General features: G+C 40.2%; 1 protein-coding gene across 1 annotated transcript; it reads left to right on the top strand.

Moving 5' to 3' along the window:
• Nucleotides 1-1,878: 1,878 nt before the first annotated feature.
• Nucleotides 1,879-11,878, top strand: ZFYVE21 (zinc finger FYVE-type containing 21; the record flags this gene model as incomplete). Its single annotated transcript, XM_029084324.1, has 7 exons — nt 1,879-1,929; nt 4,104-4,272; nt 6,251-6,326; nt 7,081-7,172; nt 8,045-8,098; nt 9,638-9,780; nt 11,119-11,878. Coding segments are annotated over 7 exons (621 nt in total), but the record flags the coding sequence as incomplete, so codon positions are not given.
• Between the last annotated feature and the right edge of the window lie 401 nt (nt 11,879-12,279).

Consider the following 12,279-nt stretch of genomic DNA (forward strand, 5'->3'; position numbering starts at 1 on the left):
CAGCATGGTCGGCTTGTAATTCAGAAATATTTCTCTGTGGAGTTTGTGTGAAATAAGAGGATGGATAACTTTGTTCCTTACTGAAATGCAACTTGTATGTTTGCCTAACGTTGTGTATGAAGTCTATTTGGGACAGGATTTAGAAGAGTGGGTTTTTTCCCTGGTTTGTGGCTTGGGCTTTCTAATTTCTGACCACATTTCCCCCCCTCCCCCCCATGTTTTCATTAAGAAAATCAGTTAGACTCCTGGTAAATTCAAAGTATACTAGAATTCTTGCCAAGTCCAACTCCCAGACAAGCTATTAAAGCTACACAGGCCAAAAATCAAAACACTAAATGAAGATCGGTGTAGAGTGAAATGTGGTATTGGCTGTAGGGTGCCACTTGTTACAGAGCTGAAACCCTGGCGATGCTGAAGGTTATCAGTCAGGGAGTGTTAGAATGAGGTTTCCTACAGCCATGGTGAAAAGAAGTGGTTGGGTGCCTTAGTTCAGTACGCTGTTTGGAACAATCCAGGGACACTTCTAGTTCTCTTGTGTGTGGGGTTTAGAAACAGAGCTTATTGTAACAAATATTGCAAGTAGCTGTTTATGTTCCATTACAGTGACTGCAGTTACTCTCTAATTTGTTAAACTTTTGTTTAGATGTTGGAACGCTTCATTAACAACCTTGTACTTCGAAAGAAAATGAAAAGTTTATAGAGAATTTTTAATTTAGCTGCTGTAATATTTTTATTGTCTATAGCTGTTGGGTGATTTGGTATCTGCTGAAGCAAAAGTCCCCAAAATAGATGACAAAAGCTGTTGTAACCTGAATTAATTTATAGAAGGTAAAGGGTTAAGTATTGATATGTGTTAATTAAAGGCAAAAGGTGATTACTGTGTGCTTAGCAAATAGCACCAGCTCACCTTGGGACATATTTTTAGATGATATTCTGCTGTAGTCTCAGATATTCTGGTTTGAAGAGTTTAGGTTTCTAGAGTCATTAAAGTTACTACAGGATCTAACCTGTGTACTCTTGATTCAGATGTCAGGCATAATTTTGTGTTAATGTTTGCAAATATATCTAGCAATAATTGCATTATAAGCCTTAGAGTGTAGTTTTTTATATGGTGGGTAAAAATATGTAACATCTTGGTGAAAATCCAGTTATCTGACAGCTGAGTATCAGTCCTTGGGTGGGTGACTTTCTGTATAGAAAATTTTAATTGTCTAACAATCACTGATCACTTCTGGTAGTTTAGAAAGTTAAAACTGTCACCCCTTAAACTCTACTTACTTGTGAGAGAGAAACTTCAATTTTTTTCTGGCTCTTATTTTGGGAGGAGTGTGGGTGTAAGCTTGTTTTAGGAAAGAGATATTTTCGGAAGTGACATTTTGTAGCTGGAATAAAAATGAAGTCTTAGTGACTGGGCAGAAAAACAGATATCTCGTAGCATGTTTCAAAAATGTGTCAGTATTGAGAGCATTAAAATATATAAACAATGTTTTGGAGAGTCAACAGAGCATCACAGGATAATACAGTGAGGATGGCAACTTGCATAAAACCAGTTGAGTCTGGAGTATATGACTGGGTAGCCAGACGTAATTAAGCGTGATAAGCACTTCTGAAATGTAGTTTGGACTGCTGGTAAGGTGCAGTATTTCTTAGGGCTAATGAATTTGGCAGCTTTTTTTGTGTTACAAACGGAAATGACATTATTTTGCTACATCAATATTAAAATACATGGAAACCATCCATGGTGGAAAGATAAAGGATGGAAATTTGTCGGAGGTGTTTCTTTTTAGTGCATAATACAAAGGTTAGTCTTTGTACATGGTAGTAGGATTAAAGGTTTAGAAATCTTGTAGATAAATCTTAATTTGTACTGTTTTCTAGTGCCCAAGATGTATGCAGTGTGATACAAAATTTGACTTCATAACTAGAAAGGTAAGAGAAATCAATGAAATGTAAAGCATTAATTGTTGCAAAATACTAAGATGGACTTTTTTGATTTAAAATGTAGAAGATTTCAGTAGAATAACATGCAAAGTCTGATGTAACTTATTTTTTCTTTCTGTTCTACATTTTCTGAGTAGACGTCCTTTTTGTTTTAATTCTGTTTCTTTGAATTTCTTCCTGTTGCCCAATGTATAATACACAGTTAGGGGTTTTTCCACTGTTAAAATGTGGAGAACCAAAACTGAAATTCTCCTTCTGTTCTGAAAGTAAAACAGGATTTATCTCAGGTTAGGAAAAGGGAATTTCTGATTAAAGTAGAAAGTATAAACTGTCTTGATAGCTGTGAACTGTAAGTAGGCTCGTTGGATGAAGAGAAAACACTAACATTAGGGTTCCATTATGTTTATTACATAAAGTAAGGGGGTCCCTGTGGAATGCGTGCTGGTGTATGGAATACTGCTGTGGAGAGCATTCTGCTGATACTGGGGTTTCTGGATGGAGAAGGGAAGCAGCCTCCCAGGAAGGCCAGCAGTGATCTTTAGCAGGGAATATCATTCCTTAGTGTAAACACACTGACACTTCCTGAGCATGTTCTTGTGAAAGTGAAGAAAGATCATAGAATCATAAAATGGTTTGGGTTGGAAGGGACCTTAAAGATCATCCAGTTCCAACCCCCCTGCCATCAGCAGGGACACCTTCCACTAGACCAGGTTGCTCAAAGCCTCATCCAGCCTGGCCTTGAACACTTCCAGGGAGGAGCAGCCACAGCTTCTCTGGGCAACCTGTTCCAGTGTCTGACCACCCTCACAGTGAAGAACTTCTTCCTAATATCTAATCTAACCCCCCCCTCTTTCAGCTTGAAGCCATTTCCCCTTGTTTTGTCATTAACTGCCCTTATGAAAAGTCCCTCCCCAGCTTTCTTGTAGCCCCTTCAGGTACTGGGAGGCCGCTATGAGATCTCCCTGGAGCCTTCTCTTCTCCAGGCTGAACAGCCCCAACTCTCTCAGCCTGTCCTCATAGGAGAGGTGGAAGTGTGGCTTGCAGTGCATTGACATAGTCAGTGTTCTTTGATTTATTGTTTGGAGTGAGAGGGAAGGAGAAGTTGCAAACCAGCCATAGTAAAATAATGTTATACCAGATAGATGTAAATTTTCAGGAGGCCTGAAGAGCTTTCGGATGTCAGTTAGTGATCCTAGTTCTCCTAACTCACAGAATGTATTTATCACAGTGTATTTTCTCCTGGTTCTTGTTTTACCTTGTAGTTGGGTGGGTTAAGGGTATGGTTGTTGGTTGGTTACAGCATTTTGATTGAGAAGCACTGATTCATTAGGCTGCTGTGTTTTACTTGCGTTAGCTTTGGGAAGTAAATGGAAGTGGCCCTGGGAAATAGGTGCTCCAGAGAATTTTGCGTAATATTTGGAAGGAAAGCATAACGCTGACCAAAACTGCAGCGTATCAGTTCCTTGTATCACACTGTTCCAACTTGCTTTGGGCCACAAGTCAGTTCCTGCTTGCCTGGGAATACTTGTTCTGACGTGAGAACTTGCACCAGGGAGGCCGGCTGGGACTGTCACACCCCAGCAGTGATGTGGAACACAAGCCTCTTGTTGCAGATACAGTAGCTGTGAAACACATCGCAATACTAGTTCTGATTTTGCAACGTCATTGGATTTGTACTGTGCTGCCTGATAGGGAAATAGCTTTGGGTTTTAAGTTTCCATGGGAAAAACTTGAGAATAAGTTTTAAGGGAGAAGAATAGGATCTCTCCAATTGAAGTTTCCCAAGATCTTCGCTTGGAAGTGGGAAGGGATCTAGCAACCACTCTTCCCTTGCATTTTTGATAGCAAGGTGAAGGATTTACTGGACACTGGAGAAGCCCTTTCAGTGTCTGGTCTGCTTTAGAAGCATGTTTACCGGGTGCCAACAAAGACGTAGGTGCTCTTGTTCATACTACACTCAGTCCTTTGTGGTCAGTCTTCAGAGATTTCTCGATACCATTAGCAGTTAAGCTTCCTTTACTCACCTGTCAACCTGTATGTTTTACACCTGAGGAGCTGCTCTGTTTCTTGGGGAGGAGGATATTTAATGTAGTAACGTTATCAAAGTATTCCCTCCTAGTTTTCTGTGTAGATAAACAAACAAGCTGTTCTCTCATGCTCAGCATCACTGCCGAAGATGTGGAAAGTGCTTCTGTGACAAGTGCTGCAGTAAGAAAGTGCCTCTGCCTCGCATGTGCTTTGTGGACCCCGTGCGCCAGTGCGCCGAGTGCGCCCTCATCTCTCAGAAAGAAACAGAGTTTTATGACAAACAGCTTAAAGTGCTCATGAATGGTAAGGACTGAATGTGTGTGTGTATATATATATATATATATATATGCTGGTTTGATCTCATTTATATTTCTTCAAATGCAGTGTTGAACAACTGTGATAAACAGCAAGAGTGTTGCCTCTTGTCAAACACGCTGTGGTTTTGTCTCCTTTACATACTCTTTTGTTGCCATGCTTCTTGTTTGCTAGTTAATAATTCTGTTACCTCCTTATTTACAGAGAAGTTTTCGCTTTTTACTCAACCTTTACAGAGTGATTTAGTTAAAGACAAAGGAATTTTTAATGCCTCTAAGATATGTGTGCAGTTGACCTTTTTCTTAAAATAATGCATCTTTTAGCCAGATTCCTGTTACATTAAATAAGGATGAAAAAAACTTAACAGTAGAGAATATTTTAATATTTTCTAACAAGAGACTGCTTGTTTCAAGCTTGGTCTGTGAGCTTTGATCTTGTCTGTGGCCTACAGCTATGGTTGATGGCAGATCATCGTGCGTGGTCAATTTTGCATGGCATTAAAACTACATGCAATACAATAATTTGTGTTTCAGTTACACTAAGAAAGCTGAGTCTTCAGTTTTTTAAATATTCTGTGATTCTTCAGTGCCTTTTAATGGGTGCTCAGCTCTTGGCATGAATCCAGCGTGTGTAATTGGAAAGCTAAACCACACGTCTGATTAGTGTGAGGTTTCTTGGGGAGATGCTAGCTTCAGAAAGGAGTGTGCTCATCCCTGTAACACACAAATCATTCTTCACTCTGCTCTGCAGATGAACCCCTACTGAAAGGGTTCTCAGGCATTGGAAGGAGTTGCCCAGGGCAGTGGTGGAACCCCCAACCCTGGAGGGACTTAAGAGTCGTGTAGACATAGTGCTGAGGGACATGGGTTAGCCAAAGACTTGTCAGTGTTGGGTTAATGATTGGACTCGATGACCTTAAAGGTCTTTTCCAATCTAGGCAATTCTGGGATTCTGTGTAGATGAGATTTTAAATAATGTATGTTAAACTGAAGATTTTTTTTAAAAGCTTGTCCTGCTCGCATTTGTGTTATCCAGCTCCAGTCTGAAGTTGTTCCTGACTTACTGCAGAGCCCCTGGTCTCGGTCAGTGAGGTGGTGGTGGGGATGTCCTGTGCGGTTTTGCTGCTGTTCCCTCTCTGTCTCGCTTCAGCAGCAGCCAGGGGCCCCATGCTGCGGGGTCAGTGAGACAGCACAGGGTTGTGAAACAGGCAGAGAGGTGAAGCTCTCTGAGGCTGCGTGGTTCAGATTATGGGGATGGGTTGCAGACGGTTTGGCAAGGCTGTGTATATTGTTTTTTTCATTTCCCAAACCAACAGTATTTGAATTATGTAATACAGGGAGCATGAGGCATGGAGGAAATACAGTGGTTAGGCGTGTAGTCTGCTTTACTTTATGAATCACTTCACTGATGTAGTTCAGATTGCTTTCCCGATGTCAAAGGAGCTGTTTTGAGCAGGAAGAAACAAAACAAGAAGGCTGAAGTTCATTGACCTCAAATTAAGACTGAGCTAGCCTTGAGTAATGAAGAGGTGTCTTTACCATTTATTAAGCATAGAGCTGAAGGTCACATCCTGCTGTCAGATTCTTCTGACAGATTTTTTTTGAATACTGAAACAATAGTTTGTATTATGGTGACAAGATAGTGTCTTTAATTGCCTGTTTTTGCCATCTCTAAATCTGTTCTAATTTTTAAAAGAATAATCTTAGATACCATCTATACTTCTACAACATGTGGGAGAAATTACATAGCAGTTGTGAAAGGTCCTGTGATTCAGAACATGGTAATTAAAGATCAGCTTTTTATACTTGAGTGTCTGCTGATGTTAATCAGTTTAACATTTCAATTAGTCTCTTAATTAATCCAATTAAGTGTATTAGGTGCAGTAAGTAAATATCAGTTACCCTTTTTCATACTCAAATATTCCTTCGGAAACTCTGCATTAGAATAATAAACCATTTCTTTCCAGGTGCAACATTCTTTGTAACTCTGGGAACATCTGATAAATCTGAACTCATGGTTTGTCGACTTTCCAACAATCAGAGGTGAGAAAGATTGATAGAAATTGCAATTGTAAACTACATTATTGTTGCACTTACAGCTGTAGTATTATCTAATAACCTAAACAAAATGTAAGAGTCACATGCTGTGAGGATATCGGAGAGAGTAGTCAGACTGAAAGGATATGTACAACTTCACTGGAGTAGTAAGTTTGTTTGAAGTGACTAGAACGTGGATCAGAATGTCTTGGAGTAGTGGAGCTGCACTCGCTGACAGTGCCTCTCCGTGCCACTGGAGTACAGTGTTTTTGCCAGCTGATAGGGAGATCACAGGAAGAGGGGGCAGGGAAAAATCTGTAGCCACTGAAAAAAGCTTGTTTCAGAATGACTGTGACACTGCACCGTATTGTTTAACATTCCACCACAGCATGACTTTGGTCACCCTTATAATTTGGTTTGCTAGAACACCTGAGAGTCTTGTGTTCTCTTCATCCCCTAAAACTCTGGAAGAACGCTTTTAATGTTTGTGAAAGGGTCTCCTGGCAAACTGACCTGTAAGTTCTGGGGGTTTTTGTTTGTTGTTGGTTTTTTGTTGTTGTTGTTGTGTTTTTTTTTTTTTCTTTTAAGTGAAGAACTTCAGTGAAAAGTAATTTTTCCTGCTTGATTTCTCTCCCTCCCCACCCCAAAGAGTGTGTAAACAGCCAGTCACTGAGAGATTATTTTGGGATTTTTTTCCCTTTGATTTGGACTTGCTATTGTAGAAAAAAAATAATTAAAAAGTTTCTCTTCTGTTATGTAGATATCTGGTTTTGGATGGAGACAGCCACTATGAAATTGAAATTATACAGATTTCAACTGTTCAGATACTTACAGAGGGATTTACTCCTGGAGGTAAATTTTTTCATTGAATACAAATTAACTATTAAGAAAAAGATATATGAAGTTGTAATTATTGTTCAAGGCTATTGGTAACTTAGGTTTAACTGTGTTAGTTACACCTGCTGTCAGAACAGAGTGCAGTGTGTGGAACCCTGGCCATGTGGATACTGGGATTTTGAGGAAAACCTAAAAATTGAGAAATTACCTTATGGCTCGAACATGGAAGAGCTACTTGGTAAACCTGAGTAAAGGTGGTCATCATCTTTCTCTTCGCTAAATAAAAACACTTACTGATCCAGAAGCTCACAGGAGGGAACTGTTAGTCTTTGGTAGCTTCCATTTCAGACTCCAGCTGGGATTTCTCTTCTGGTACAAACAATTGTGAGGAGAGTGAGAGAGTCCAGCTGGGATTTCTCTTCTGCTGGTACAAACAATTGTGAGGAGAGTGAGAGAGGAACTGGGGGAGGGGAAATAAATAATTAAACTATGCTTTCTTAATTTAATTCAAGATGAAGAGGTGGCCAAATGAAACTGTTAACATCTGAATCAGAGGGCAGCTACTTACTGCCTCATCTCTTACCAGATTTTAGAATATTTCAGGATGAACTTGAATATGATTTCCCTGAAATGAGAACAAACAAGGTCAGGAATTTTAATAATTGTTCTTTAGCAACACCTCTGTCACTGCTGGAATTGTCTGATCGGACAGCCTGTCTGCGCAGTACTCAGGCAGTACAGCATGTTAACTTTAATAAACCTATCTTGGTAGTCAAATCGACCAGATGTGTTGCTGAGTTACTTAATGCTCCTGTAATTCCTTGTTCACTACTTTTCTGACTGCTTTATCTTTTTGCCTGCCTGCCTGCCTTCCTTCTTGATGGTAGCTAAAGATATTCACACTTACACCAGCCTTCTGGAGAGCCAGCATATTCCTGAAGGTATCACCAGTACCTTTGAGCATGACACACCTAAGCATGTTGTTGTGACCCCCCCTCCCATCTTCCTTCCTCTGCAGTGCTGTTTTTTTGCCTGATGGATAGCTGTTCAACTTCAGTTACATCCAGGTCATCCAGATCTGCCTTGTAACGATTCCTTCCCATCTGTCTGTTTAATAACCTGAGAATGAATGTTTTGTAACTTTTTTGGAGGAGAACTAAAACATTTGAGGCCTTCTTTAGACCACATGTGCTATGTCCATGCTAGAAAAGAGAAGGGAAGATGAGAAATAGTGTCTTCAGTGGTACACAGTGTTACACATCACCGACTTCAGTAGAGGTGTGCTGAGTTGTGTATACCAGAAATGAACAATATCTGCTTTTTTCTGTACTGTCCAGCAATTGCACTGAATAAACGGTTAATTAATGGCTTGTTTCTGCACATCTTTAAAAGAAATACAACCTCTTGTTGTGCAAGTTTTGCTCTGCCTGACTCTGTAATGTCCTGGAATGCTGGACCTGAGCAAAATGGACAAGGCTGTAGGTGTTTTATTTCCACTGGTTTATCTTTAAGTAGTCCCTCAATCTGTTAGTCTGACCGGGTGGATACAGGGGAGTGAGTGATGAACTTGGATTTCAGTTTATCCCACAAGAGGAGGAAATGGCTGTTTTGACTAATGCTGCTTGTGGGCTTTTGATCAGGTTGCTTAGATGGAGATTGCCTTTCTTTGGCTTCTTGGGTATCACAGTAAAGGCCTCCAGGAGCCCTCTCGCCCCGACGCTTTTTGAAGAGAGCTTTGCAAAAAGTGTTATTCTGTGTATGGTGCCGTTCCTGAGACTTTATGCTCTATTTGAGGAAATAATGCCAATAGAGTGGGGTATTCTAGACAAAGCTTTTGCTTCATTTCTGCAATTTTGCTTTAGTTTATCTTAATCTCTGTGCAGCTGGAGTAAAAGAGGCGATACAGACATCTCGCTGTCACACTGTTGTCAGAGCAATGTCTTTTGTAGCTGATTTCCTTCAGGAAGTAAAATGTTGCCAGTCGTTGTTGCGGCTTGCATAAGCATCTTTCCCAACCTTTGCTGGGTTCGGAGGGACTTTGACTGCTGTGCTAGACGTTGTGGCTCTTTGATGTCAGTCTAATTCAGTTATTCTGTAATTCACAATTCTCATAATTCAGTTTACAAACTGCAGGCTACAGTTTGAAACTATGGCATCTCCTTAAGAGAAGACATGGCAATGTTAAAACGTGAGGATATTCTTTGTGTGTGTAGCTGGCAGCTTTCCCTGACGCCTTATACAAGTTCTGCCTCAGTGATTGCCAGAGAGAATCAAACAATGCAGAGTCTGCACGTTCCCTTGCCTGGCATCAACGCTCCTGGGCGCTGCCTCCCCTGGTGCAGCCGCTCTTAGTGCACTTGCAGTTGCTTCGCTTTGAATTAAGTGATGAGTTTTCTTCCAACGAGCGTATTAGCCAGAGGAGGTTGTGTTAGTTAGTTGGTAAAACCTGCTGCTGTTCAAGATTTTGTTGCTTTTCTCAGGAGGTAACAGTCGTGCCATAGGTATGATTCTGCAGTATAAGGTACCAGGATCAGAGGAGCTGAAGCAGATGAAATTCACAGCCAGTGAAGATTTCAGCTGTAACAAGAAGCTGTCGGCGAGCTGGCTGGCAGCTATGCATAAGGTGAGCAAAGGAAGCCAGACTTAGAGAGCTGAAGAAAATCTGAATGTGGGGGGGTGCTCAGTAGCACTGAAGAGAGTATGCAGCCTTGGGAGTATTTTTTTTTCTTAGTTTTTATTTAAGGATTTTTAGGGTCTTCTTACTTAAGAAAAGAGAAACTATGGATGGTTGTTGTGAACATGACTTTAGCTTTATGCTGATACCTGAAGATGATATACACTACAAAGGGTTTCCCAAGATCTTACGTATGTCATTAGGTGAAAAGAAGGAGGGAATTGGACTTTTCCTTAGATTTTTGTTACTCACTGAAGATCCTGCATTCTGAAATACTCTTTTGAACCTAAACTCAGCTAATTGTTTTTACTACTTTATGAAGGTTTAAAGAAGGTTTGATTTTTGAAAATAGGAACAGGGGTGGGTGCAGGACCCTGTGGAAGATTGCTTCATCTGTTGTTGTTAGGCACTGCGTGGCTCATGAAACTTAAGTTTATTACTTCAGAAGTCAAAGTTATAGGAGACAAAAACCAAAACCACCTGAACTAGTTCTGGAGGTTTATTAATCTGATTGATACTTAAAAGTGTAATTTATAAGCTGTCTGCAAATGCAAGTGTGTGGCTGGTTGCTTCTTTCCCACCGTTGTTAAGCTCCCCAGTCACCCCCAGCCCTGCTGTTTAACTTGGGTTCAGCACAACTCTGACAGGTATGGTGAGAACCCGTGTGTTACCGATAAGCCCAACGCTCCCCCCCACTGATTTGTCTCCTCTGACAGGAGTTTTGAGCAGCTCAGATTTGAGTAACTGATGGGTGGGTGCAGTGAGGCTCTCAGAGGTCCCAGGTAACAGCACGTACAGGAACTTGCTGCTAGAGAATGCACAGCTGTTCCTGTCACGGGGGCTTGGTTGATGTGAGAGCTGGAGACAAATGGAACACCTCACCAAAACTGTGCAAGGGGGAAGCAGAAGAGGCAGGTGGAATAAAGAACAGGATAACTTTGTTTGTTGCATATGTTTAGGCAGATAACCAAAATCTCAGAAATACTGCTTCTAATGTTTTCAAAGGCAGTTTCGAAAGATCAGAAGTGGTCATTTCTGACCAGGAAGAAGAAACAAATGCAAGTTGATCTAAAATCTTCAGTGACCTCAGGTTCTGCACACCAAGTAACCTTGAACAGTTTCAAAAAATGACTGTTATTATGTTATTAAATGCCTTAGGTAAGGAAAATAGCAGAGGAAGAACTGAAGGCCTGGGGTTTAAAGGAAACTTTTGGAGGGGTAGGAAGGAGGTGAGGTGGCTGCAAGTGCAACTTCAGTTAACACAGTGGCGTTTTGTCTTCACGTTAGGCAACAAAACTTCTTTATGAGTCCCGGGACCAGTGAGAACAGCAAACTGTTGGCCACTCAAGGGAAGACACCAGCCTCCATGGACCTGCCTCTCACTTTTTGCTAATTTGACAGCTGGTAACACTTGCTATTCTTGACCCTTTCTCATTCCAGTGTGGTTCACTATGTACGAACTGGCAAATGCAATGTGAGTATTTTTTTGAACCATGAGTATTCACTAGAGTGTGCAATATGTATACAATTAATGCTTTAAACAGCCTCACCTTACAAGACTTTGTATATTTTGTTAAGCCTTTCTTGGCACTTAATATGAAAGTGACCTGCACTACAGCTAATGTACAGCACAACTTTTATAGTAACAATTCTATATACTGTTTGCTACAGAAAGCAAACAAATGTGTATATCTCTTCTGGAGAGAATAGCTTTTGGGTATAGATCTCAGGTTTTTCCCTCTATCCAAATGTTTAAAATCAATGTACAATAAAATCTGCCTTAGATATGATTTTATAGAAGTTACTTCATTTTTTTTAAACATTTCATTTTCAAGATTAAATATTTTACCAAATATCACCAAACTGGACTTACATGGACATAATCTTGAAACTTTCCTTCTGTATTAAATAAGCTTCCAGAATAATTTTTAGTTTTGTATTTTCTTTTTGGTAACTAGCTTTTGTTAATCTAACTGTAATGCTATCTGAAATTGTATACAATTTAATGTACAAATATTAATAAATTAATTCACTTATTTAAAAAAAAGAGGTGATACTTAATTTCACAGTATATAACTACTTTAATAATGGATCCTGTGGTCTCTTGTCTCTGAACTCTGAAACTTTTTATAAACAATACCCTAATTTTAGTTCTAAGGTTTAACTATTGGGATGAATCCTCTGGCTCCATGTGCCGAGCCAAGTGTTTGTCTGCCCATGCTGGTAAAAACTGAGTAGGAACACACAAGGCTTGTGTGTAAAGGACCCTTGAGAGCTCTTCTAGACAAGTACTAATTTGTCACAGTTGGAATACTGGAGCACTGGTGGAAGAAGGTTCCCAAATTGTTTGCCAAGTCATTTTCTGTGCAGCTGGTAAAACAATGAGGAAACTTGAGTTAACAGTCTACATAAAAAGAGTAATTCCAAGGGCAGGTCCACTGTTGCTAC

The sequence above is a fragment of the Antrostomus carolinensis genome, unplaced genomic scaffold (genome assembly GCF_000700745.2).
Source record: "Antrostomus carolinensis isolate BGI_N321 unplaced genomic scaffold, ASM70074v2 scaffold23090, whole genome shotgun sequence".
Taxonomy (NCBI): domain Eukaryota; kingdom Metazoa; phylum Chordata; class Aves; order Caprimulgiformes; family Caprimulgidae; genus Antrostomus; species Antrostomus carolinensis.